General features: G+C 34.7%; 1 protein-coding gene across 1 annotated transcript in view; it reads left to right on the forward strand.

Moving 5' to 3' along the window:
* The window catches only part of DNAH8 (dynein axonemal heavy chain 8), a 144,945-nt gene that overhangs the window by 66,673 nt on the left and 53,959 nt on the right, over window positions 1-24,313 (forward strand). Inside the window, 12 exon segments of the mRNA XM_075750088.1 lie at window positions 2,129-2,375; window positions 3,722-3,963; window positions 4,044-4,184; window positions 8,274-8,511; window positions 9,493-9,635; window positions 12,964-13,098; window positions 15,792-15,914; window positions 17,643-17,856; window positions 18,345-18,454; window positions 18,983-19,146; window positions 22,222-22,414; window positions 22,814-22,936. Of these exon segments, the coding sequence (XP_075606203.1) occupies window positions 2,129-2,375; window positions 3,722-3,963; window positions 4,044-4,184; window positions 8,274-8,511; window positions 9,493-9,635; window positions 12,964-13,098; window positions 15,792-15,914; window positions 17,643-17,856; window positions 18,345-18,454; window positions 18,983-19,146; window positions 22,222-22,414; window positions 22,814-22,936 (2,073 nt within the window).

A 24,313-nucleotide genomic window follows, 5' to 3' on the forward strand; every position in this document is an offset into this window, starting at 1 on the left:
CTCCACATTCTTCAGGCTGAATCTGTATTGTCCTTCACACAGCTTCACACTGATGATCAGCATGATTTTTGAATGGGAGAAAAACACTGTTGACCATAGAATCATAGAATGGTTTGGGTTGGAAGGGACCTCAAAGGTCATCTAGTTCCAACCCCCCCTTGCTGCGGGCAGGGACACCCTCCACTAGACCACGTTGCCCAAAGCCTCATCCAACCTGGTCTTAAACACTTCCAGGGATGGGGCATCAACAACCTCTCTGGGCAACCTGTTCCAGTGCCTCACCACTCTCACAGTAAAGAATTTCTTTCTAACATCTCATCTAAATCGACCCTCCTTCAGCTTAAACCCATTACCCCTGGTCCTGTCACTACACTCCCTGATAAACACTCCCTCCCCCATCTTTCCTGTAGGCCCCTTCAGGTACTGGAAAGCTGCAATTAGATCTCCCCAGAGCCTTCTTTTCTCCAGGCTGAACAATCCCAACTCTCTCAGCCTGTCCTCATAGGAGAGGTGCTCCATCCCTCTGATCAGCTTCGTGGCCCTCCTCTGGACTCGCTCCAACAGCTCCATGTCTCTCCTGTACTGGGGCCCCCAGAGCTGGATGCAGCACTCCAGGTGGGGTCTCACAAGAGCAGAGTAGAGGGGCAGGATCACCTCCCTCAACCTGCTGGTCACGCCTCTTTTGAAGCAGCCCAGGACACGGTTGGCTTTCTGGGCTGCAAGCGCACACTGCCGGCTCATGTTGAGCTCCTCATCAATCAATACCCCCAAGTCCTTCTCCTCAGGGCTGCTTTCAATCCATTCCTCTCCCAGCCTAGAGTTGTGCTTGGGATTGTGCCGACCCACGTGCAGGACCTTGCACTTGGCCTTGTTGAACTTGATGCGGTTCGCACGGGCCCACCTCTCCAGCCTGTCAAGGTCCCTCTGTATGGCATCCCTTCCCTCTAGCGTGTCGACCACACCACACAGCTTGGTGTCATCAGCAAACTTGCTGAGGGAGCACTCGATCCCGCTGTCCATGTTGCCGACAAAGATGTTAAACGGTGCCGGTCCCAGTACTGACCCCTGAGGAACGCCACTCATCACTGTTCTCCACTTGGACATTGAGCCGTTGACCACAACTCTTTGAGTGCGACCATCCAGCCAATTCCTTATCCACCGAGTGGTCCATCCATCGAATCCATGTCTCTCCAATTTAGAGACAAGGATGTTGTGCAGGACAGTGTCAAAAGCCTTGCACAACTCCAGGTAGATGACGTCGGTTGCCCTTCCCTTATCCACAGACGCTGTAACCCCATCATAGAAGGCCATAGAAGGCCATCCTGCTTAAAGTCACATTCATCATCTTACGGCTTAACATTGCTGATCATAGCAAGATTGCTCGTGCCTTAACAAATTCCATCTTCCACTAGGAATAAGAAATTTGAAATTGTCAAGTTCGTGGTGGACTTGATCTTAGTTTAGATTTGTGGTGCCTGTAGATCTTCCTCCTGGACTGGTACATTTGGCTTGCAGAGGACGCAACTGTATGTGCTTTTTCTTACAAGGTTCTGTCATCCAGGATGACCATTACCTTTTTGTTCCTTTCAGTTGCAAGGTTTGTTTTTTTTTCATTCAAAAAGAGATACTTGTGTAGGCAGACCCTGCCACTTCCATAGCAAGCCTAAAGCTAGTATTAAAAGAAAAATAGAAAAAAAACCTGTCCTTAACCTAAACCCATCCACAATCCTGTAGGAAGTGTCCCTGTGTTTGTTTCATATACTCCGGTATTTTAGCACTGTAGTCATTAGTCATTCTTCTGTTGCATTAATTTTTCCTTTTAAATAATACAGAAAATAATTTTTAAAATCTAGTAAAATTATTTTCAGTTGCTTTGAAACTTTAGGCAAGATTTAGTTTTGTAAACTGTTTTATAGTAAATTTGCTTCGTGCTTAGATTAGGATATGAAGGTATGTACTATTCCATAAAACACTAAAAATCAGTAAATGCATGCTGATTTCAAGTCTGAGCACATAATTTGTGTATCATCTCATACATTTATAATCACTGTCTATCAAATGTATTAAATGCAAGCAAAAATCTTCCAAAAGCATATATTTCTTAAAATATTTTGGGGTTTTTTAATAGTTGTATGAAACTTCTCTAGTACGTCATGGGTTGATGACACTTGGACCTAGTGGATCTGGAAAAACAATGGTCATAACTATATTAATGAGAGCACTGACAGAATGTGGCCAACCTCATAGAGAAATGCGGATGAACCCCAAAGCTATTACTGCTCCTCAAATGTTTGGAAAACTAGATGCTGCAACTAATGATTGGACAGATGGAATCTTTTCTACACTGTGGAGGAAAACACTGAAAGCTAAAAAGGGTATGTGAATACTTTGTGTGTGGTATCATAAAAATACCTCTTGTATGATATTCTGAAAAAAATCATCTTGAATTTGCATATGTGGTGAAGTTCCCTCTTGAGAGAAACTATAGAGAACATAGATGAGGTTACAGTTCACTTCTCAAGAAAGAGCAGCAGTTTAAAAATTTATTATTTCAGTCGTGTATCTACATTAAAAAATTGTTAGTTTCCTTTCTACTTCAGTCCTACAGTGCAGATGTGTTATTTGGAAGCTGATAAATTATATTTTAGATTTACTTGTACTAATTGCATTAGCTTTAAAATAATGTCGGTTTCTGTGGGTTTTATACCCATATTTATATTTCAGTATTTTAGGATTGGAATACTGAAATTCCTTTTCACAGTGATTCATTTGTACCTGAAAAAAAAAAAAAAAAGATTTATATTAAAGGGAATTCTTCTAGGGAACCTTCCTAAAAGGAAGTTCTTTTTTTTAAAAGAAAGTTGAATTTTCTATATTGGAAATGTCTTATGTTTTCTCTATTGGAAACTTTCTGTATTCAAAACAAATCCAGAATTTTAAAATTTCATTGCCAAAATTTAGGCATTTTCATCTATATTTGTTTCAAAATACAAGAAAAACAATTAGATTGTCAGAATTTATGAGTGATGATCATTTTAATTAACCTAAATGGTATTTGTGAATATTCAATGCCTCTTGTTTAGTTGCCCAAAGAACCCTTATTTTATAAACAAAATGCTGAATTCCCCATCCCCCTTGTGCTACTCAGGATGGGGGGGAGAGTGGGGGACGGCATAGGATGGGACAGGAGAAGGAAGGACTAAGAGTTAGATTATGTTGGGAAAGAAGAAATTGAGTCTGGAGAAAGAAAAGGGGGAGGGGGAAAGTAGTTCTAGTTTTTTGTCTTTGTTTCTCACCATCCAAGTCTATGTTAATTGGCAATAAATTAATTTTCCCTAAAGTCGATTCTGTTTTGCCTGTGATGGTAGTTGGTAAGTTATCTGTCTTCACCTCAACCCACAAGCATTTTCACCTTATTTTGTCCCTCTGTCCTGTTGAAGAGGTGGAGTGAGAGTGTCTGTCTGACAGCCAGCCAAGGTTATCTCACCACAGATGTTCAGCATTATAAAGATATACTTGTGCCCTCATTTGTTACTAATTGTTTCAAATATAGTTCCTTAACTAAGTGTGCAATTTATACAGTAGTGAGCATCCATGGAGATGGCAGAAATTACAGTAAATAAAATACATTTTTATACATTAATTTCATCTTTTGTAAACCTATTTTCTTGCTCTTTCAGCATGGTGATATGAACTGCATCTATTTTAATTATTTTTCCAGGTGAAAATGTGTTTCTGATTTTAGATGGTCCTGTAGATGCAATCTGGATTGAAAATCTAAATTCAGTTTTAGATGATAACAAGACCCTCACTCTAGCAAACGGAGATCGAATTCCTATGTGCCCTACATGTAAACTGTTATTTGAGGTCCATAACATTGAGAATGCCTCTCCAGCAACAGTTTCTCGAATGGGTATGGTCTACATCAGTTCTTCTGCCCTCAGCTGGAGACCAATATTGCAAGTAAGATTATCATTGCTGGCTACTCCTAACTTTACCTTGTTATACATTTTATACAGAAAAATATTGTGGATGTTTTTCAGGCATGGCTGAAAAAACGTTCTTCTCAAGAAGCTGAAGTTTTACAAAGTTTGTACGATAGAATTTTTGAACCAGCATATACATATATGAAACTAAACCTTAATCCAAAAATGGAGCTTCTGGAATGTAACTACATTATGCAGGTAAAACAGATACTGTGTAAGTCTCTGTGAATTGACTGACTGCAGTAAGTGGGCAGAAATGACAAAGAGAACATTTGATAGCAATAAAATTTAATTTGAAAACATCATTTCCTAACAAAGAAAACCTCAGACTCAATATTTGTTTCTTGGGCAATAAAAGGGGAACTGTTAGAGATGTGCAGAAGAAAACCTTTACTTCTCTTTATCGCTTCATATGTAGGCTAATCTTCTGTTGACAGGAATTTGCAGGCTTCAGTAAGTTTTCAGAAGCATACGTTTAATAAGCTAGTGGTCTCATTCCAGTTCTTTTAATACCAAACAAATTGTGGTAAGGGTCAGTCTAACCCTACTGGTAGTGTCAGTAGAGAGAGTCAAGAATAATTCTAATTATCTTTTTATCTCCAGATGTAATAGCCGTGGTTCTGTCAGTCAGCTCTTCCAAGGTCAATGTAGTAATTTTTGCCAGTACCTTCTTATCAATTGGAATTCTACCATGAGTGGAGTCCAAACTTTATCAGTGACTTGTTAATAATAAATTTATATATCTGGTAGATTTGGCAAGAAGCATCAGTCCTATGCTGCATGTCTCCAGCTGATTTGTTTATGAGTCTGTTGTCATCGGCAGATTCTAAGTCTCCAGACTCTCCATTTGTCCATGTAATCTCAGTTTTATATTGACACTCTCATAATAAATTCAGTAGTGCCGTTGAATCAGAGGGTAGACAAGATAATATTTTGGATAACACTTCAATTTAATATTAAACTAGTCAATTTGCACCCAATATCTCTTTACTGTTCATTAGGGATTTAGCTTCAGATTTTCAACGGTTTGAAATATTTTGCTGCAAATTAATAGCCACAGTAAATGCTGCAAAGATTAACTGTGCAGTATCAAATGGAATTAGGATACCTATAGAAATGAAGTCCACAGGCAGAAACTAACTTGCCAATTTATGATGATAAACAAGATAGATGTGCTATGCACAAAATTTTTAGAGATATAATTTTCTTTTTTTCTTCTGTGAAACATCTGACTGAATTGATGTTGTCTAGTTCCAGGAAAAGTCTTCCATGAAGAAGTTTCTATGTTATTTTTGATTAGGGCTTGTTGGGAAGTGTGAGCAAGTCAGTGCTCTACACATACTGCTTGGTCAGGGAAATATTTCCCTGATTTAACTTGTATTGAATATTTATTCCTGTGAATTATAATCTCTAATAACTTTCTGTCACAGGTGTGACAGAGTAAATAACCCTTAGTGGATCTCAGTGAGACCAGAGGTTTTACTCTGCTTAATCATTTCACAGGTTCACTTTCTCCCTTGCTTCCCCTCTCCAGTGTTACATTCACTTAGTCTTGATTTCCATTCCCAGTAAGGATTTAATTCTTGGTGTGGGAAGGTAGGGCAAAATGTTGTGTTGATTTCTGTGCTGTGCAGCTGCTTGCAACTATCAGGTTTGGCCATTACTTCACAAGATTTCTTGGCATCATCCAGCATTTGTCTACGTGCATCTCTCTGATCTCCAGGATCTTCCCCCATTTCCAGGATCTTTCCTCCAACCAGGATCTTCACCTTCTTCTTTCTAGGCATCTTCCTGCCTGCCCCTCTCCGTCCCCCAAGACCACTTCATTTGGGGACCCTTCTTTTCCACACCACCTCTCCTTTGCAGAACTGTAAGATCCCAATTTTGCCATCAATGGTCTATGTGCAGAAGCACTGTAACTTATCAGCCTCCTGACTGGTGGTTCTGTCTTATGTCTCTTTATTAATTGTGGGATTCAGGATGTGCCACTTTTGTTTAGGTCAGGTGTTTTCAAAATTTACAACCATCTCAAACCAGCTGCGTCTACCAGATAGCAAACTTGTACTTGACCTCTAAAGTTCAGCTTTGATGTTCACCCACACATGCACATGTACCAAATTATGTGCCATTTGTTAGCATTCATGTTTTTTCATCTACAACAGCTTCAGAATGGTTTTATATAAAAAGTGATCTCACCTTTGCTTTCCTCCTTATAATTTCCACTGAATTTCTAACTATGTATATTCCAGTATTGTTCCTGAATTATTTTTTTTTCCTAATGTTTTTACTTATTTGTTTTTCTTTTGACTGTTTACCATCATCTGGCCTACCTCTTTAGGTGAACAAATATAATTTCTTTTAGATGATTCAACACATTTTTTGTTTAGGGTTATCCTGCCTTACAAGCCTATTGGAAAAGTCGATAAATTTGTAGCTAAAGGAGATCTGATTGCTGTGGTCTGCATGAAGGAACAAAGGTGTTTGGCAAAGTTCTTTACCAGGGATTTACATGGAAACTAAGCAGTCATAGCAGAAAACAGGAGGTTTATTTCTATATAAATAACTGACTAGAAGATAGAAAATGTGTGATTGGAGTATCAGTTCTTACGAAGGACAAAGGTTACCACTGATCCTGAGGTACCTTTGTGGATACCAATGCCATTCAAAATGTTCATGAACAATTTGGAAAAGTTTTAGGTGAAGAGGTTTACTGATGATACTAAATTATTCAAGGTAGTAAGGACAAAACAGCTAACCATGACGAGCTGTAGACAGACTTTATGAGACTGAATAAATAGGTAATAAAATGGCAAATGAAATTCAGTGAAGATAAGCATGAAGGAGTTCACACAGGGGGAAGAAAACAAACTGTTCAGTTCCATGAATAGCAGACCTGTGGAACGTCTTGATAAAGGGTGTTATAGATGATAAAAGTTTATGTAGGTTCAAGACCAGTGTTGACATTTTCAGGGTGTAAAAAAACATAGAAGATTACTAAACCCAGAAAAAGTGTGTTTGGTTCAGAAAGCCCCAAGCTGACAAGAATACCAGCAGGAAGTATCACCCCCACTACCACCACAAGCCAAGACAATTTTTCCTTTGTTTTCACCATTCTCTAAGCATCGACTTTTTGTCACTCTTGCAGATGAGATGCTGGGCAAGCTGAAGTTTTCATCTGATTTGTTGTAACCATTTGTGTGGTTTTACAAATCAGTTTTTTTTTTCTGTTTTCTTTCTACAAAAACTTATTACAGAATATTGCTAAGACCCAGAGCATCATGGGAAATTTTGAACTTGAGCTTGTATTTGAGGGAACAAAAAGATATTGTTCAGATAAACTGGAATATAGCCTGTCCTGGAAATAATTAGATAAATTGATTGTCTTCCAAAGAAAAGAAGTGACGTTATTTTAACATTGTGATGTGTAAAAAAAAAGATTAATCACTATTAATTAAACTGAATTTTAAAGTAATCAAAAGTCTTCTAACTATTTAGGTCCTTTAGGCTGCGTTAAAACTATATAGTACTGCACTATTTCCCACTTCCAGTATGAGATCTACAAAAGCATAAAGAATACTAGTTCCAAGAGCTGATTGAAAATCTGCTTCACTGTTAAAAAGACCTATTTTGAGACAATGTGCTTGATGCTGCCTTGTATAGAAAGGGAATATGAGTGATGTTATCTAAGTGAGTCAAACATCTGGCTTCATGAGCGACATCACAGAAATGTAGATAGCAAGTTAGTAGATTTATGGAATCTGGTTCCTTAGAAACACAGTGAAGCAATCATAAAATGGGATATTTAAATTTTTTTTAAGACAAAATAGAAGTTAATGTGATAGATGCATTAACTGACCATAATTAAGATAAATACATTAGACAGATGCTGAAAATTCTTCCATTCTTAAAGATGGAAAGAAATGGCTAGGCTCCACCTACTTTTTGGAGTTCTGAATCTCTCACTAGACATTTATAAAATCCCTTAAAAAGCTGTTCTGTTACTGTAGCTCTTAAATGACATTTATTATATAGGCATAATTTAAAAGGATAGTTGATGATCAAATTACTTAAGTAACTTTGAAAATTTTAACCAGTTTTACATAGATATCTTTATTTTCTTGGGTTTGTAGTTCTGAATTTTATACTATTCTTTGCTAACATGTATTGATTTTCAAATTATGATTTAAAGTTTTAATATGTATAAATAATGCATGTGCATATATGTATAAAAAGAAAAAGTTATTATGTAATATTTTCTTAATGCATAATATTTTTAAATATTTTCAGTCTATTAATCTTCTGGAAGGTTTGATTCCATCAAAGGAAGAAGGTGGTTTATCAACTATATTTCATCTGCATAAATTGTTCTGCTTTGCAATAATGTGGAGTTTAGGTGCCCTTCTGGAGTTGGACAGTAGAGATAAACTTGAAGCCTTCATTAGAGCTCATGATAACACATTAGACTTACCAGAAATCTCCCCTGGCACCAGTCAAACGATGTATGAGTTTTTCGTTACTGATTATGGTAAGAAAAAGCACTAACATCCTTTTTTATATTGGCATTTTAAAACTGAGTATAGCTTCTTTGAAATTTAAAATTACTCTTTTAGTCTTTATTATGCAATCGTACGAGTAGAGATTTTTGATGACAGTATAGTAGCAACAAGGATTCTGTATGCAGCGCCTCTGTGGAGGTAAAAAGTCAGTAACAAGTGATAGAGTACTCATTGGTAACATTTTCTTATTTCGTTTTAAATTTCATTCTTACAGATTTATTTTCTTTTACCTTAATCAGCATATAGTTTTTAATTAGGCTGGTTTAGCCTAAATGAATATTAATTTTATATTTCATTTCCTCACAGATTTTTTGTTAAAAAATATAATCTGATTTTAATTCCACTTAATTATTTATTATTTATTATACTGATATCAGTAATAAATCTTACAGTTTATGAAACTGTAAGAATAGTATGATATATTGAATATTGTGAATATTGATATTTTTAATAGCATGATATCTTCCACAAGGGATTTATAGTTTAAATAACACAATTTCACAGACAACTTACTGTTCCTTCAGGGTTTATTCTCACATGAATACATCTATTTCTCTTGTATCCAAATTCAGATTTTTTTTTTTCATCAGCAGTGTTGATTTAGGGTACACATACACAATCTGTATTCTCACATTTTATAATTTTTCACCAGCAGTGTGACAATGAGTTTCTACATAAACATTCTTTGGAGTTTTTTTATTTAGATAGATATATATGAATTTAAGAAATATGTGTATATTTAATAGGATTGTAGACTGATTAGAGGTCATGACTTAGTATGTCTTTTGTTATGTGTGTTTTAGCTAGATTTGAGAAAATTTATCCCTTTTTATACTTTGTAGTACTTCACCCATAACATCTAGGATTTTTGTTTTGTTTTGTATTAAGAAAATGTTGACCACTAACAAAATATTGTGAGATATTTTCCTCTTTTTTTTTGGTCACTTCAGGTGACTGGGAGCACTGGAGTAAAAGAGTTCAGGAATATGTTTATCCAACAGATAGTGTCCCAGACTACACCTCTATTCTGGTTCCAAATGTTGACAATACCAGAACTCAGTTTTTGATAAACACAATTGCAAAACAACGGAAAGTAAGTACAGGATTACTTATTTAAGCACATACCTATTATATGAAATAAATAGAAACTTACTTATAAAGTAACTGGGAGTTGTAATCATTCTTCACATTCTGTATCTAGTCATTGCTTGCATCATTATATACATATTGCTCTATTATTATTTTCTTAACATGAACCTCTGCTTATTTCTGTGTGTAGGCAAAATGTTTAAAATATCCTTTTTATAAAATAATTTTTGTCATAAAAGTTTAACTCCAACAACCTGTCATTTTTTGCAGAGAAAGACATAAAAACTTGTTCTTAGTCTTTACATGAAATTAATTTTTCTGATTTGTATCAGATTAGGGAAACAAGGAACATAAATTTCACAAGGCAGTTCACTAAAAACCTGAAATTCCTAGCTTTCACTCTTCTTTTTTTTTTTTCTTTTCTTTCTTTTTTCTTCTTCCTCTCGTTAAGAAAGCTGTAGTTAATAGCACTGGACACAACTATAGAAAAAGAGAGAACGCTCATACAGCTTTAACCAATAGAACCAATCTGGTATCATAGCTTTTGACGTTAAACAATAGTTATTAAAATATATCTAGGCCTATTTTCAAACAGAGGAAGATCTGAAAAATATTTATGTTGCTTTAGCACAATGCTTTTAATAACCCTAGCAACTTCCTATGGAAATCTCTTTCAGCTTGTGAAATATAAGTCAAGGTACTCCCTTCTTAGTAGCTGGAGCCAATATTAGAAAAACCACAAGTGCATAAGCCAGTGCTGGAATCTGGTTTTTTTCTATAAAATTCTGGGATTTGGACTGAAAACCTGTTGATTGGGTATGATGAAACTGTTCCAGAGGCCATTATGTGGCTGTGCCTTTGTCGTATCTGACACAAATTACAAAAACATGTGAAATCTTTATATTTGGAAACAAAGAATTAATCTTTGTATGCTAATGCCATCAGAGATATTATTATATTTCCAGGAACATTCTTTTGGCTATCATTGTAATGGAAATAACAAACATTGAAATCTTCCAAAAAGAGTCTGAAACCTGGCATTTTCCACAATTCAGTGTTTCTGTGGTTCGTACCTTCCTCTCTTCAGTAGAAAAGTTTTATCGTTCAGTGTGCAATGGGACTTGTCTGTGCTTCCCTGTTGAGCGGAATGTTTCCTTCCATGGAAGCAGTCAGCTTGCTTTGTGTTCAAGCATTTTTTGTTATTTGGTAAAGTTTGATTTAATCACATTTTGAACTATGATAGAAAAATATCTTCTCTTTTTCTTCTTTTTTTTCTTCCTGGATCACATCACAGCAGCATGACCTTTATTTCCAGCTACAGCTGAATTACAAGATGAAACCAAAGTTATGCTTTACAGCTGACTTCACTTATTGGTTCTGCAAATTTATTACTATCATCTGTGTTATCATGGTTAATTGATCACTTTGATGTTCAAAAACAGGGTGAAGAATGAGACTATGTTGTAGCATTGTGGCTATCTCTTAGAGAGCATTAATTTAAAGCAAAAGCAAGCCAGTCAGGTGTACCTGAGCATTTCAAATCTCCTGCAAGGAATCTTCTGCATTATCAACTTCAGTGCTCACAATCATAAATAAATACATACTCACTTTTGCAAACTGATTAAATTCCTTTCATGGAGTGGATATAATAATGAAGATCATACCATCTGTCAAAAACATAAGTAGGATGAAAGCTAGAAAAGCTAGAAAAAAAAGATTCTTACATGTCTGAAAAAAGGAAAAGGGTTCTTGTCTAGCTTACTTTCATAAGCTGAAATGGGAGATTTCTATAAAAGCTTTAAGAGAAAGGAAAGAAGTATTAATCCTTTGATTCAGCAACTTTTTGATTTTGATTAAGATTTTACCAATATAAGAAGGAAACCAGAGAAGACTTTCTTCTTTCTTGACACGTTTATTGCTTGCTTTGTGTTTTTATTTTTTTTCAGGGAAATGACACTTAGTGTACAGATTAACCAGAAAATAATTTACATAATATTATATGTATATTTTTTAATATACAATATGAAGAGAAAGCAGAAATAAAATACTTGCTATCAAAATATCAGCTTGAAACAAGAATTTTCCGCACCTTTAATTTGAATAAGCCATCAAAGAGGAGTAAAAATACTTTGAAAAATAGAAATACATATAGTGAGGCATACATTAAGATAGTGTGAGTTGTAAGAGCCAAAAGTGCCGTATTAGAAGAATCAAATGCTGCGGTTGTAAATACTGCAGAGATAAGGAGGCAGAATAATTATATTCTCATCCAAAGGGAGTTTGTTTCCAATAACAAAACAGTCAGTAAGGGGAAACAAATTTTGGGAAAAATTCTAAGATTTTCTGACTGTTTTGTGAACATCCTAACCTAGAATCTGCTTTGTCAAACCTTGATATCCTGACTAAGTGATTTAAAGGCCCTATGCAAGAAAAATCATCTTGTTAAAAGTATTCTGAAAAACATGCATTGGTTTTCATATTCCTCCATGGATGTTTAAGAGAAAGAATCAAGCATGTCCATGACAGGCAGTTGATGAAATTCAGAACAAAAAGCTCAGGTCAAGTTTGGTTCCAATTCTGAAAAACATACTGCTGTCAGAGGACACGCAGACTCTTTAAGGATCCAGAAGGACTTTCTTGCTAAGTCAGTTTATGTCAGCACAATTAGGCTGGGGAACCTGAGTAACAGACTTAGAATTCCAATTTAGGAGAAGGAGTGGATAGGAATCAGTGTTCTTTTGAGGAAAGTTGAAGAATAACTGCCTGCTTTGAAAACAGGTTATTTTCCTTTGCTGCTGTTAACTAGGAGTAGTTCTCAGCTCCTTTTTCAGAATTTCACTGTTAAATTGCTTCCTCTCATACCAGTTTCACTGGCCTATCTAACGGGGGACATGAGCAATACAATATTCACTGCAAATCACTTTTATGTATCTCCTCGCACATTCAATTTAGAGAAAAAGATTGAATCCGGTATTTTAGACAATATAAGGAAATATAAGAGGAGCTTCTAAAAGGTGGAAACCAACAGCCTTTTATCCATCTAATTGTTTCCTACCTTTACTAACATTTACCATAAAGCCATAGCTATTTCTGGGTCAGTTAAGACTTCTGTACACAGTTCAGTATCTGTTATTCTTACTTGCAATTATCATTACATCATGTCTCTCCAGACCTTTAGAGTCACTGCATATGGATACACAGGAAAAACCTACCAGAATAATATATCATTCAAAATTAGACACAGAAAGTATCCCTTTCTCTAAAATAGGTCTGTTATGCATGTTTAATTATAAGTTTTGATACTACTTACATGATTTAAATATTTGTTACAGGCAGTTTTGCTCACAGGAGAACAGGGGACTGCAAAGACAGTCGTGGTTAAGGCATATGTGAAGAAGTATGACCCAGAAGAGCATTTGTCAAAATGTTTAAACTTTTCATCTGCCACAGAACCATTTATGTTTCAGGTAAAAACATAGATTTTAAGCAATTCTTGTGTATTGTTTCCTTGCTAAGTATTTCAAGTGTACTTAATTCTGATGATAAAAGAAGTGATTTAGAAATAAAGTCTAAAGGATCTTTTTCCTCTAAGTCACTTAAACACTTCAGAAAATTCTGTAAAAAAATAATTTTTGCAGATCAGAATACAGCCACTCACATAGAGATACATATATTTATGATTGCTGTGTGCTTTTTCATTACGGAATTCTAAGAATCCATTTTTTTGCTGAAGACTTGCCTTTTCATTTTAGATTAATGAAAATTTTTGGTTATACTTCTTCAGTTTTTCCCTGATTCTTTTTTTTTTTCCTCAGCTCAGGAGTGACTACAGCATCAGAAATCCAATCTTTAAGGTCCTCCAGCAAGGCAGCTTTGTAGAGATTTCCCTTTCGCAATATAACTGCTAAACAATCCATATAAACAGAAACAAATACTACAGATAGTTTTTTCAAGTGATTGAAAGTATGATTTGTATCACTGTGCTGTGATTCAATGCTACTAATTTCCTAGGATGTGATCCTGTAAATTGAATCATCTTCATTACCTCTTCAAAGCAATGAGTTCATGGTGAAAATCCACCTCTAGGATAAAGTAATCATCCTGGAATATTTCTTGATTGAAAAGTCTGCTCATGGAGATCTTACAAACTCCATCGCAAAATCAAGCAGTTTTTTGGGGGTTTTTTTGTTTTTGTTTTTTTTTAGAAGCTAATGTAAATGTTAAGAAAATGGTGAAAATTAATGGCTTAACTACCTAATTTTTTAAAATTCCAAACTCGCAGAATACCTGCTGGGCTTTTCTGTTATCTATAAGATCTCTGGCCATGGTTTATATCAAACTGAGACGGAATACGGCAGGCATCCTTTCATGCATGCAAGATTAATTGAACAGTCAGTATCTCTGTCTCAGTGTCCTTTACTTAGTGCGTTATGGGTCCCTGGAACATTACTGTCTTGAAAACAAACCCAGACTTCCTCGTCTCTCGTACAGAGTCTGTGAAAGGAACTTATTGTGTCTTGTCTCTGCTACAGTCCTGTAGTACCTCAGAAGATATGCTCTTTATTTTCGGCTAGCTAGCTGAACACATAGCTCGATCTGTTGATTTCCAAGAGAGATGTAGCAGAAAAACAGTTAAAATGTTTCTAAATACTTGAAAGAGCCACACTCAAAATAGTTTGAGTTGGTTTTTTTTGTTGTGTTTTTTTTTTTTTTTTTTAATTTTAAGTCATCATTCTTAGGATATTTGAAAGATTGGGTGATTTTGGATGTGTTAGATGTGCTACAAATTTCTTAATTTGTTATGTAATTGCTTCTCTTCTCTTAGCAGTTTCTCTTTTTCACCTTAATCACATATCTCCAAAATGATGCATTAATGCTAACAATATTCTATATGTGTTTGTCTTAGAACACTCAGCTAATTATTTTCTTTTGTGAAAAAAACAGGACAAGAACATTGGACAAACCTTGTATCTGTTATCTGCTTCAAAAATGCTATTAATAATTCTATCTGTAGGACAGCACATGCCACATTACTCCTATAGGATGATGTTTATGCTTGTAAAACTAAAAAAATATTTGTCTAAGGAAAACATTTGCTTGTAAAGTATTTTTTCTGCCATTGTTTATGTTCCAAGTACCTTTAGAAAGACTGTAGAGCTGTAGAACTTTGAAGATATATTTTAATTACATATCAATGTCTTATTAGTTTATTGCATCCTGATTCTTACTTAGTTCAAAACTCAGTGTTAAAAGATTATTGCCACCAAAATGTTAAAATATTGCATTACTTAGCTTAGAAGACATTTGGGAAATCATTGTAAAAGAAATCTAAATTGCCTCTATATGATCTGCAGTTGTACTGCAAGTATAAAACAATTGAGCTTAGCTCAGGGAAATCCAATGCAATTGTATTTTTCAGATAGTGCATGACAATCATCTCTCTGAAATCAGATTCCATTCCTCTCCAGAGCAACCCTTTGGAAGGGAGATTCTTAAATGCCTTTCTAAATAAGTCCAATATTTATAAAAATTATGCTGTAGATGATGAAAATATGATTTCTGCTTGTTGATATTCTAGCTTGCTCATAATTAATACAATTTTGATTAATCCTTCATTTCTCAAAACGTTTGTGCTATCTTCCCACTATTTCATACTGATTTGTGAAGCAAGAGGGGAAAAAAAAGGATATGCAACAGAATTCATAACTTCTGATCTGTTTATGTTCTTTTCTCATAGCAGTTTCTCTTGCATTAATCCTGACATGTTTGAAGACTGAAATACAATTCACAAGAAGATGTAATGTTTCATACAGAGATAATGTGTCAGATTAAAATTAATGTCATTTTAGTTTGCTGACTGTAAGATAATAATGGTTTCAATGCTGATAATGAAATAATAATTTCCAAATTTGAAAACTTTTTAAAAACTCTGGTAGCTAGAGGTGGGTTGCAGGACTTAGTCCTAAGCCTGGGGAATTGCATAGGAATGAGTGTGATGAACAGGAGAATAAGGTTCCTTAATGATGAATCAAAGATGAAACTACTAACCAAGAGAGGAAATCACTGGATAAATGCTGTTACAGAAAGCGATAACATTTTTTTAACAATATGTTTTAAGTAGTACGTTAGATGTAAAACAAGAACTTTCTTTAATTATTAGAGGACAATAGAGAGTTATGTGGACAAACGCATTGGAAGTACTTATGGACCTCCTGGAGGAAGAAAAATGACTGTATTTATTGATGATATCAATATGCCATTTGTCAATGAATGGGGAGATCAGGTAAACTGCTTTTTAACAAATACGACTTATTTCTTGTATTGTCGTGCTTTATTTTTTGTATACATGGGAATCAGTGGACTTCCTCAATATTTTAATTAAGTGTTAATTATTGGAAATGCTTCTAATTATGGTACACTGATAAAAAAGGAGAGAAAATTAGATTTACTTGATGAGACATGTAGGATAATGGTGTCATATCTGACATTATCTCTACTTTCTCATATTTTTGTAAGACTAAATAAAAAGCATTGCTGTACTAAAGTGCCATATTAATAAGTTCAAGATTGATACTAATTTGAGAGTACCAGTAAACAAGCTTTCTGCAAAATGAAACACGTACCTTGAAGAAAGTAATAAATGCTGTGTCCAAATTCAAGGGTAACATATTGGCCTGCAAACTGGATTAAAGATTTTTGGCTTTTGATGAGCCCATCTATAACTTGTTTGTGTAACATTCATATGCCTATACAGACCCAAAATCAGGCAAAAGTGTCTCTCAGTTCTTTAGGTCTGAATTATTTCCAGCCCAGGATGCTAGGTCTTCTGGAATGTTTATTCTAACATAAAGACTAAGTATGTTTACATTACTTTTTTTAATTTGCTCAGAGTAAATAACAAATTAGAAACCTGGGGCCTCTGTGCACTCTTGAATGCTCAGGCTCTCTGGCTTCTGTGAGGCTCACAGTTTGGAGTAAGGCTGCTAATAACATCCAGCTGGTTTGTTAACAGTGTGGGTAGTAGATCTGGTTATGACAGTAGGCTTGTACTTAAGTGGCAGTATGGATCTAAGTGAGTCTATGTAGACTGTATAGTTCCTCCTTTCTAAAGTGAAGAGCTGTTTTTTGTCAATATAGAAGCCAAGCATGTGTTTTTAGTGTCTCTGAAATGGGATCTAGCCTTCTACCTAAATGCCAATATACATCAATTCTTTACTCTCAGTTGAGAGAACTTCATTTTTTTAAAAAAAAATTGAAACTAGAATTGAGTAGCACACTGAGCTGCTTGACTGTAGTCTAGAACATAGGTGGTTGTGTTTGTGGAAAAGCCCTCACAGGCCCAGGCAGGGTTCAATAACAGGAAGAACCTCCACTAGGTCTTCCACTATGGCCCCAACACATTGCTGAAATATTTTTAATGGGATGATGGTTTGTGATCGGTGTGCTGCTGCATGTTGTGTGGCTTTGTTAGGGTATGTGAGTACATACGGCTTGCTGAATATCGTTGGAGCAGTTGCTATGGGGGCAAACTCTGGTGCCTCCTGATCCGTACAGGTTCTGTAGAGTGGACTGTAGAGTGAATAACCTTTTCAGAATAAACAGCTTGCTTTTTCAAAAAAGAATTAGTTGTTTTGCTTCAAATGAGGTCAAAGGGAGAACTGAAAAGCATAATTTGAACATCTGGAGCTGAATGTCCAGCAGCAAAATATGGAACAAACCAATTTTTTTCCAGTTCATCGCCTTAACTTTATTCAGTCAAAGGCATACAAACGTATTTTGTTGATATTATCTGGTAGTACAGATCTGATAGAAATTTCCTGCTGTTTAAAATCACATAAACCAAGATCTCCTATATGACTAAGGAAGACAGTTTAATCTAAGTTTAGATTCAAGTGAAAACTTCTCTCTAGGGATTAGTGGTAGAGTTACAAGAAGAAATTAAATTATCAGGATGCATTTTCTTCTTTTCTTGGTTGGATTCCTAATTTGTACAAGTTACATAAACTTACAGGTAACAAATGAAATCGTTCGTCAGATGATGGAAATGAAAGGAATGTACAGCTTGGATAAACCTGGAGACTTCACTACAATTATAGATGTACAATTAATAGCAGCAATGATACATCCTGGAGGAGGACGTAATGATATTCCCCAACGTTTAAAAAGACAGTTTTGTATATTCAATTGTACATTGCCATCCAATGCATCCATAGACAAAATTTTTGGTAATTCTTTCTCTTGTTGTAGTATAATTTTTTTTTCCCCATAATTGACTTAAAATGTATAAACGTCCAAATTCAGAGTGCTTCCAGTGAAACAATTGAAGCTGTATTACAGCAAAAAATAGTGACATGGAAGGGAAATTAACCCCTTTAAATGCCTGTCTTTCTATTTTTGGACAAGCAAAATAATAAGAAGAATATGAGCACTACTGTTACTACGTAGGTCACCATTCTACCTCTGTACTGTCTGAAATGTCCTCTGTTGCTAAAGTTCTCAATTCTGTTAACTTTGCCAATACAGTATATTGTTAAAAGCCAGCAGTTGCTGCCACTTGTTTCTACACTGGTTCAGAAAAGCCATGGACAAGTGTGAAAAAAATTATTTCATCTGTAATTTAAAAGCAAATTAATGTTTTAAATAAGCACTTCTATGTCTTGCTCACAACCTACCTTATTATATCCTACAACTTGAGACTAATTGCATATTGCAGGTATTATTGGTTGTGGATACTTTCATTCATGTAGAAAATTCAACCCTGAAGTATGTGATATGGTGCAAAAATTGGTCCCAACGAGCAGAATATTGTGGCAGTGGACAAAGGTATAAATTATGGGGAAAACTTTATCACAATCAGTCTGAACAAAATGCCTGTTAGTGTGATTTATGCACATATTCTTTACAAAATATCTATAGCAAATAAAAAACAACAGGACAAACATGGATAAAAAAGTTTTGGAGATACAGTCTAGAAAATATCAGATTTCCGTATACAAGACAGATGAATGGAAATTCCTACAGTTTTATTCATGTTACCCAAAGCTTTAATCACTATAGCTAAGGAAGAGGGAGTGAAATTCTTTATAAATTATAATTTTTAATTATAAAGCTCAGAGCAACATATGAAATAATTATAAGACTTGGGATTTTACATTTAGTGCTAGATCCTGCTGCCAAACAAATGAGATTTCTTTGACTTCTTAGAAAGAGTTTGACCACAGTATTATGTGTGGAAAATCAGCAGTTTTGTTGGTTAGATTTTGTGTTATTAATTATAAATTTATAATTTATATTATTCTCGATTCCTTCTAGATGTTACTGATTTTGAATATTAACAATATTTTTCTTTAGACAAAAATGCTGCCTACACCATCTAAATTCCACTATATCTTCAATCTTCGAGACCTTTCTAGAATTTGGCAAGGAATGTTAACTATAAAGGCAGAAGAATGCAACAGCAGCACTGTCCTCCTAACACTTTTTAAACATGAATGTACCAGAGTAATTGCTGACAGGTATAACTACTACGGCATTTTATATTTAGTAGGTTTAGCCATTTACTTCTTTTATGCTCATACATCTGTAAAACTTTTTAATATGATAAACCTTATTAGGCCAATATGAAAAAAAATTGTCTTATTTTACATGCAGTCTGCATTAGGGTGTTATCCCAACAAATGTCATGCTACATACTGATAGATCAAACTAGTAATTGGATGGAGAACTCCAAAATATATGCATATCTTATGTTCTAACCTACATTTTTATCTTTTTTTTGCACTTATCTTTGGCTGCACTCAGCCAGTTCCTCTGTAAAAAACAGGATTGTATGGTGTCCTAAATTGATACACAGACAATAATTTAAAATTGCTTTGACCTCCTCACAGAAAAAATTGTCACATGCCTATGATTAAAAAATGGCCCATCTCTTCTAAATCTCCTTTAAAATATTCGTAAAACAGATGCAGTAATGAGCTGTATGTGCTAAAGATCCAGTAATATTTTTTTGTGTTTACAATGTTTCAATTTCTTGTGAAATTCTAGGTGTAGTACTGTAGCTGCAAGTAAAAACTTCATGTATACCCACCCCTGCTGTGGATTTTCATGAATATAATTCTTTCTTATTCTGATGCCCTGAGGAAGGGTCTTCATTATTTTTATAAGATGAATGCATTGATTAAAGCATTGCAGTTCAGTGTTGACCCTTAAAAATATGTATGTGTATTTTACTACACTGCATTTACTTTATAAAGCTATCACAAAGTGAAAGTAATGAAAAATGTTTTGCCATGGACACAAAAGGGCATGTTATATTGCTTTTGCTTCTAATTAGACCTGAAGGCCTTGTATTGGCCAGTGCTTAGTAGTTACCTGCTGTGACCAGAATTTTTTTCAATATTCAACATGGTTGCAGAAGTCTAAAATGGATTTTATGTATTTTAAGATGCCGACTACATAAATGCAGTCTGGTGCAGATGATTTGGCATGGTAGCAGGCAAGATGTATACACAATGATTGCATTGTAGTCAAGCACTGTCAGGCTTAATCACTATCACTCTAGTAACTTGTCAAAAATAAAGCGAAGAGCAAAGGTATAAAAGAATTGTAAGGAATTCCATCTCTCTTTTCAAAAGATAAGAGGGACAAAGTGAAATCCTCTGAAGTATACGTTGGTATGTGGACTGTAGCATGTACTCAGTTGAAACAGAAAGAAAACAAGATGTATAAAACTTAGAGATGAATTACACATTGCCAAAACTGATGGATGAAACAGCTTCCCTCCATTTCAAGTAAATGTTAGAAACAATTCCAAACAAAACATAGACCATAGTTAACCAGTTTTGTTTAACATCCCTATCTGTATCTTCTAGAATCCCTCATTTTCTTCCATGAGAGCTCTGAATCAGCAGGCAGATGCCTTCTCATGTTCCCCAGGAAGGTGAATTAACAAACTTAGGAGCCAAGGAAGGAAGATTGCTGTTATGACCAGTTCCAATATCCCAGAGGAACTATAATTTGAAAATCCTGCTCACTTTCTCTTCTCTCCCTAAATACATATGCTGAGTTCAGAAAATGCATACAGGAAATCTAAAAGGAAATCTTATCCATCAGTTGTCAAGAATATAAAAATGAAGGCCAGAGTTTTCACTGAATTTAATAGTTATTTCTCTATAATCTGAGAAAGCCTACTCAGTGTAAATCCACTACAAAGTCTAACATTGCTGATATTTTTAAGTGCCTGAACTACCATATAGCAAACAAACATACAAATTCCCTGAAATTGATGTATATGTATTTATATGTACGATAGAGTGCTGTTGATATAAAAAGGGGGAAAATGTTGTAATTTTAGTTTGAAGTTAGGATCATATCCACTGATGCAAAAGTGTCATACAGCTTTGAGTGTATTATTTTCTGCTTTAAAATTAGGAGCAATATCACTGACATTTACTGAAATGGGTTTTTTTTAAATTATTTATTTGTTGTGGGGAATTTAAAAACACATGGAAGATATGTATTTGTACATATATGTTATGTATTAGAGAAAGGGGGAGAGAGAGCATAGTCACACAGTCTCTTCTTCCATGCTGCTTTTAGATGCCATAGTGGTTGGTATTATTATGTCATCACTAAGAACTTCTAACGATAATGAAGTATATAATACATATCTACACTTCTTTAGTACTCTTTGTCTTATTTGAAAACTCAGAGCACTGTGTACAGCTTTTTTATGTGTGTCCTATTTTCCTCTCAGTTGTATCACTGAAAAAGAAAAGAGGTACAGATGAAATTTTTTTTTTTTTCTGTAGTTTGACATTCACAGTTGGCATTCCTTTTTCCTGGGGTTGAGACGGTTCTTACCTTTTATGTTTACCAGCTACTGCTGAGTAACATTCTTGATTGCTTCTCAGATAATCACAGTAGCCAAAGATCTCAATCTATATTAAAACCATCTTGAACCTACGGATGGGAGCAGATACAGATACATTCATTTAAACAATGAAATGTCATCACTAGTATTTGTGTTAGCAGACTTTATTTCAATCTGCATTACTCCTCCCCCTGCCCCCCTATATCCCCCCTCTATTAATTATGGATTTTGGTGTAAGAGGGATTGAGAATCAAGTCAGGTTGTAGTGACATATACTGTCTTCCTTTCACTATTCCTTATCTCGTTGCAGTTTCATAGACAGTACTGTAATAACATAAATTATGCTATTCTGCTGCAGGTTGAAAGGTGATAAATGTCACTTAGCCATGGTTATTTGGGAAATCATTCAACCTTTTTCATCCTTTTTCATTTGAGAAACTAAATGGTCTGTCATTGCCCATTTCTAGGAGAAAGTTGGAAAGTCAAGTTGTTTCTGTGTTTTATGTGATTAACTATTATACTTTAGAGTATGGAAGCATTTAATTTCTGTGAATGTTGCCTCATCCATTTCTGTGACTGTTGTCTAATATGTGTTGCCTAATACGTATTTTTCTTTGAAATGTTACAAATTTTATTTTAGTATTTAATTGCCTGTTTTTCTCCCTCTATAACTAGAAACCATTTTTTTTTTTTAAATGTACTAATCTATGATTTTTAGATTTATTACTCCTGAAGATACAGCCTGGTTTGATAAGACTATTACTAAAGCAATTGAGGAATATGTGGATACAGGCTTAACAGAAGTTCTCCAAGCTGAACCATATTTTGTAGATTTTTTACGGGAGATGCCTGAACCAACGGGTGATGAACCAGAAGATTTTGTGTTTGAAGCACCAAAAATTTATGAGGAGGTATTTCATTTTACACCTAAAGTACTAGGAACTGAAGTTTTCCTTTAATTATTAAGTATGTTATATTGCTGAACTCATATCATACCTACCACATTTTTCGTGAAGATATATCTAGATTTTTCTGGTTAGTATGCAATAAATAGTATTAGTGATGTTAAAGTTAATAATGCCTTATAAATGTAGTTTATTGATTTCTATTCTCCTTACTCCTTTTTTTCCCTACCATTAGCAGAAAATTTCTGCTGAAACACAACTACAATCTTCACTGTGAATTAACAAGATAATCTCATTACGTGTGGCCAATACATGAACTCAAGTTTTTGTAAAAATGTCAGTGCAGTTTTAAATTCTGAAGGGCTACATGAATCTTTTTACTGATTTTATTATTTTTTTTTCCAGATTCCAAGCTTTGAATTTCTTTGTGAAAAATTGCAAATGTATCAGAGACAATACAATGAATGTATAAGAGGATCATTTCTTGATTTGGTGTTTTTTAAGGATGCAATGACACATCTTATTAAGGTTTGGGGTTACTTTTTTATTAGTTTAACTCTTGCAACAGTGATTTGGTCAAGCTATGCTTAAAGGGCATGTTCTGAAAAGTTACTCTTATCCTCAAACTTGCTTGCCATCTTTGCCTAGTCATTTTCCAGAACTAGGAAAAAGCTACATTTATTTTACCTGTTTGCGTGTTTTGTAATAAATACCTTAATATATATATTTGTTTAAGGTTCTGTGTATTCAGAGATATGAAGATTTTCCTCAATAGGAAAGGTGAGGTAATAAAGAAGTACATTTATATTTTGTATATAGAATGATTTTTTGAATCATTAAGAATTCAGAGAACACTTCAAATTTATCTGTACCTGACAAGTGACGAAAATAATGTGAGGTAGATTCTGATTAGATGAGACACATGAAAAGAAATGTAAATCAGGGCTGCAGTAGAATTAATGTGTAGGGTAGAGGAAAGTCTCAGTTTGCAATCAGTTGAACCCCTATTCAGAAAGGAAGATACAAGGAAAGGATTAATCTGAAGTCAGAATCCACTTCACAAGGGGGAAAGACCCAAAGGCTAAGTGTGAGATTTCTATGAAGCACTGTGCCTCAGGTTTCAGAAATTGTGTTAGTTATGTCAGGAATTACTTTAACATGATGAGCTGTTTACTGAAAGGCACATAGAGGCCACAGTGAAACCAAAACAGGAGGAGATGTTTGGTTCTTCTCTAGTTGACCTCAAGTGAAGTAAATTATTTTGTTTGCTTTGCATTTAAACAGAAGAAAATAATTTTATTTTTAAATACAGTTAATGTGATGCAGTTAGGTTCTAGAAAGGAGCGCTGCTGTCACTATGGTGACAATGAATTTAGTCACCCTCATAATTTCACATTTAGACTTTTATTTTAATATAGTTATCTGGATAGGCTCAGAGGAAACTGCATAAAACCAAAATTTCTTTGAAGGAAAAAATGAATAGAATCTGAAGGCTTGATGTGGATGCCAATCATTTGCATTTTGTACATAATTTACATGAGGAGCATAGCAAACTGTAGTATCTTGAAAGTAATAGTGCACTAACATATAATAAAACCAAGGAAGATGTGATGCATATACAGCAGATGTGTAAAAAAGCAATAACATAGTAAATTTGTAATCCAGCCCTTGTACCTGAGAGACTTGTTAAGAAAACTATCTCAAAGGAAACATCGAAGGTAGATAAAATAGAAGATAAGACTAAATGATAGTTCAAATGTGTCCAAGTGTTTCAGACTCTCAATATTAAGAATGTGTAAATTTATTCTTCTAGCTAAAGGGGTTTTTTAATGCATATTTTTAAACACATTCAGGATGATGCCTTTGACATAAAATGGAACTCAAAATATCTCCCTTTAAATAAAT

Source organism: Balearica regulorum, chromosome 3 (assembly GCF_011004875.1).
Source record: "Balearica regulorum gibbericeps isolate bBalReg1 chromosome 3, bBalReg1.pri, whole genome shotgun sequence".
Classification (NCBI taxonomy): Eukaryota; Metazoa; Chordata; class Aves; order Gruiformes; family Gruidae; genus Balearica; species Balearica regulorum.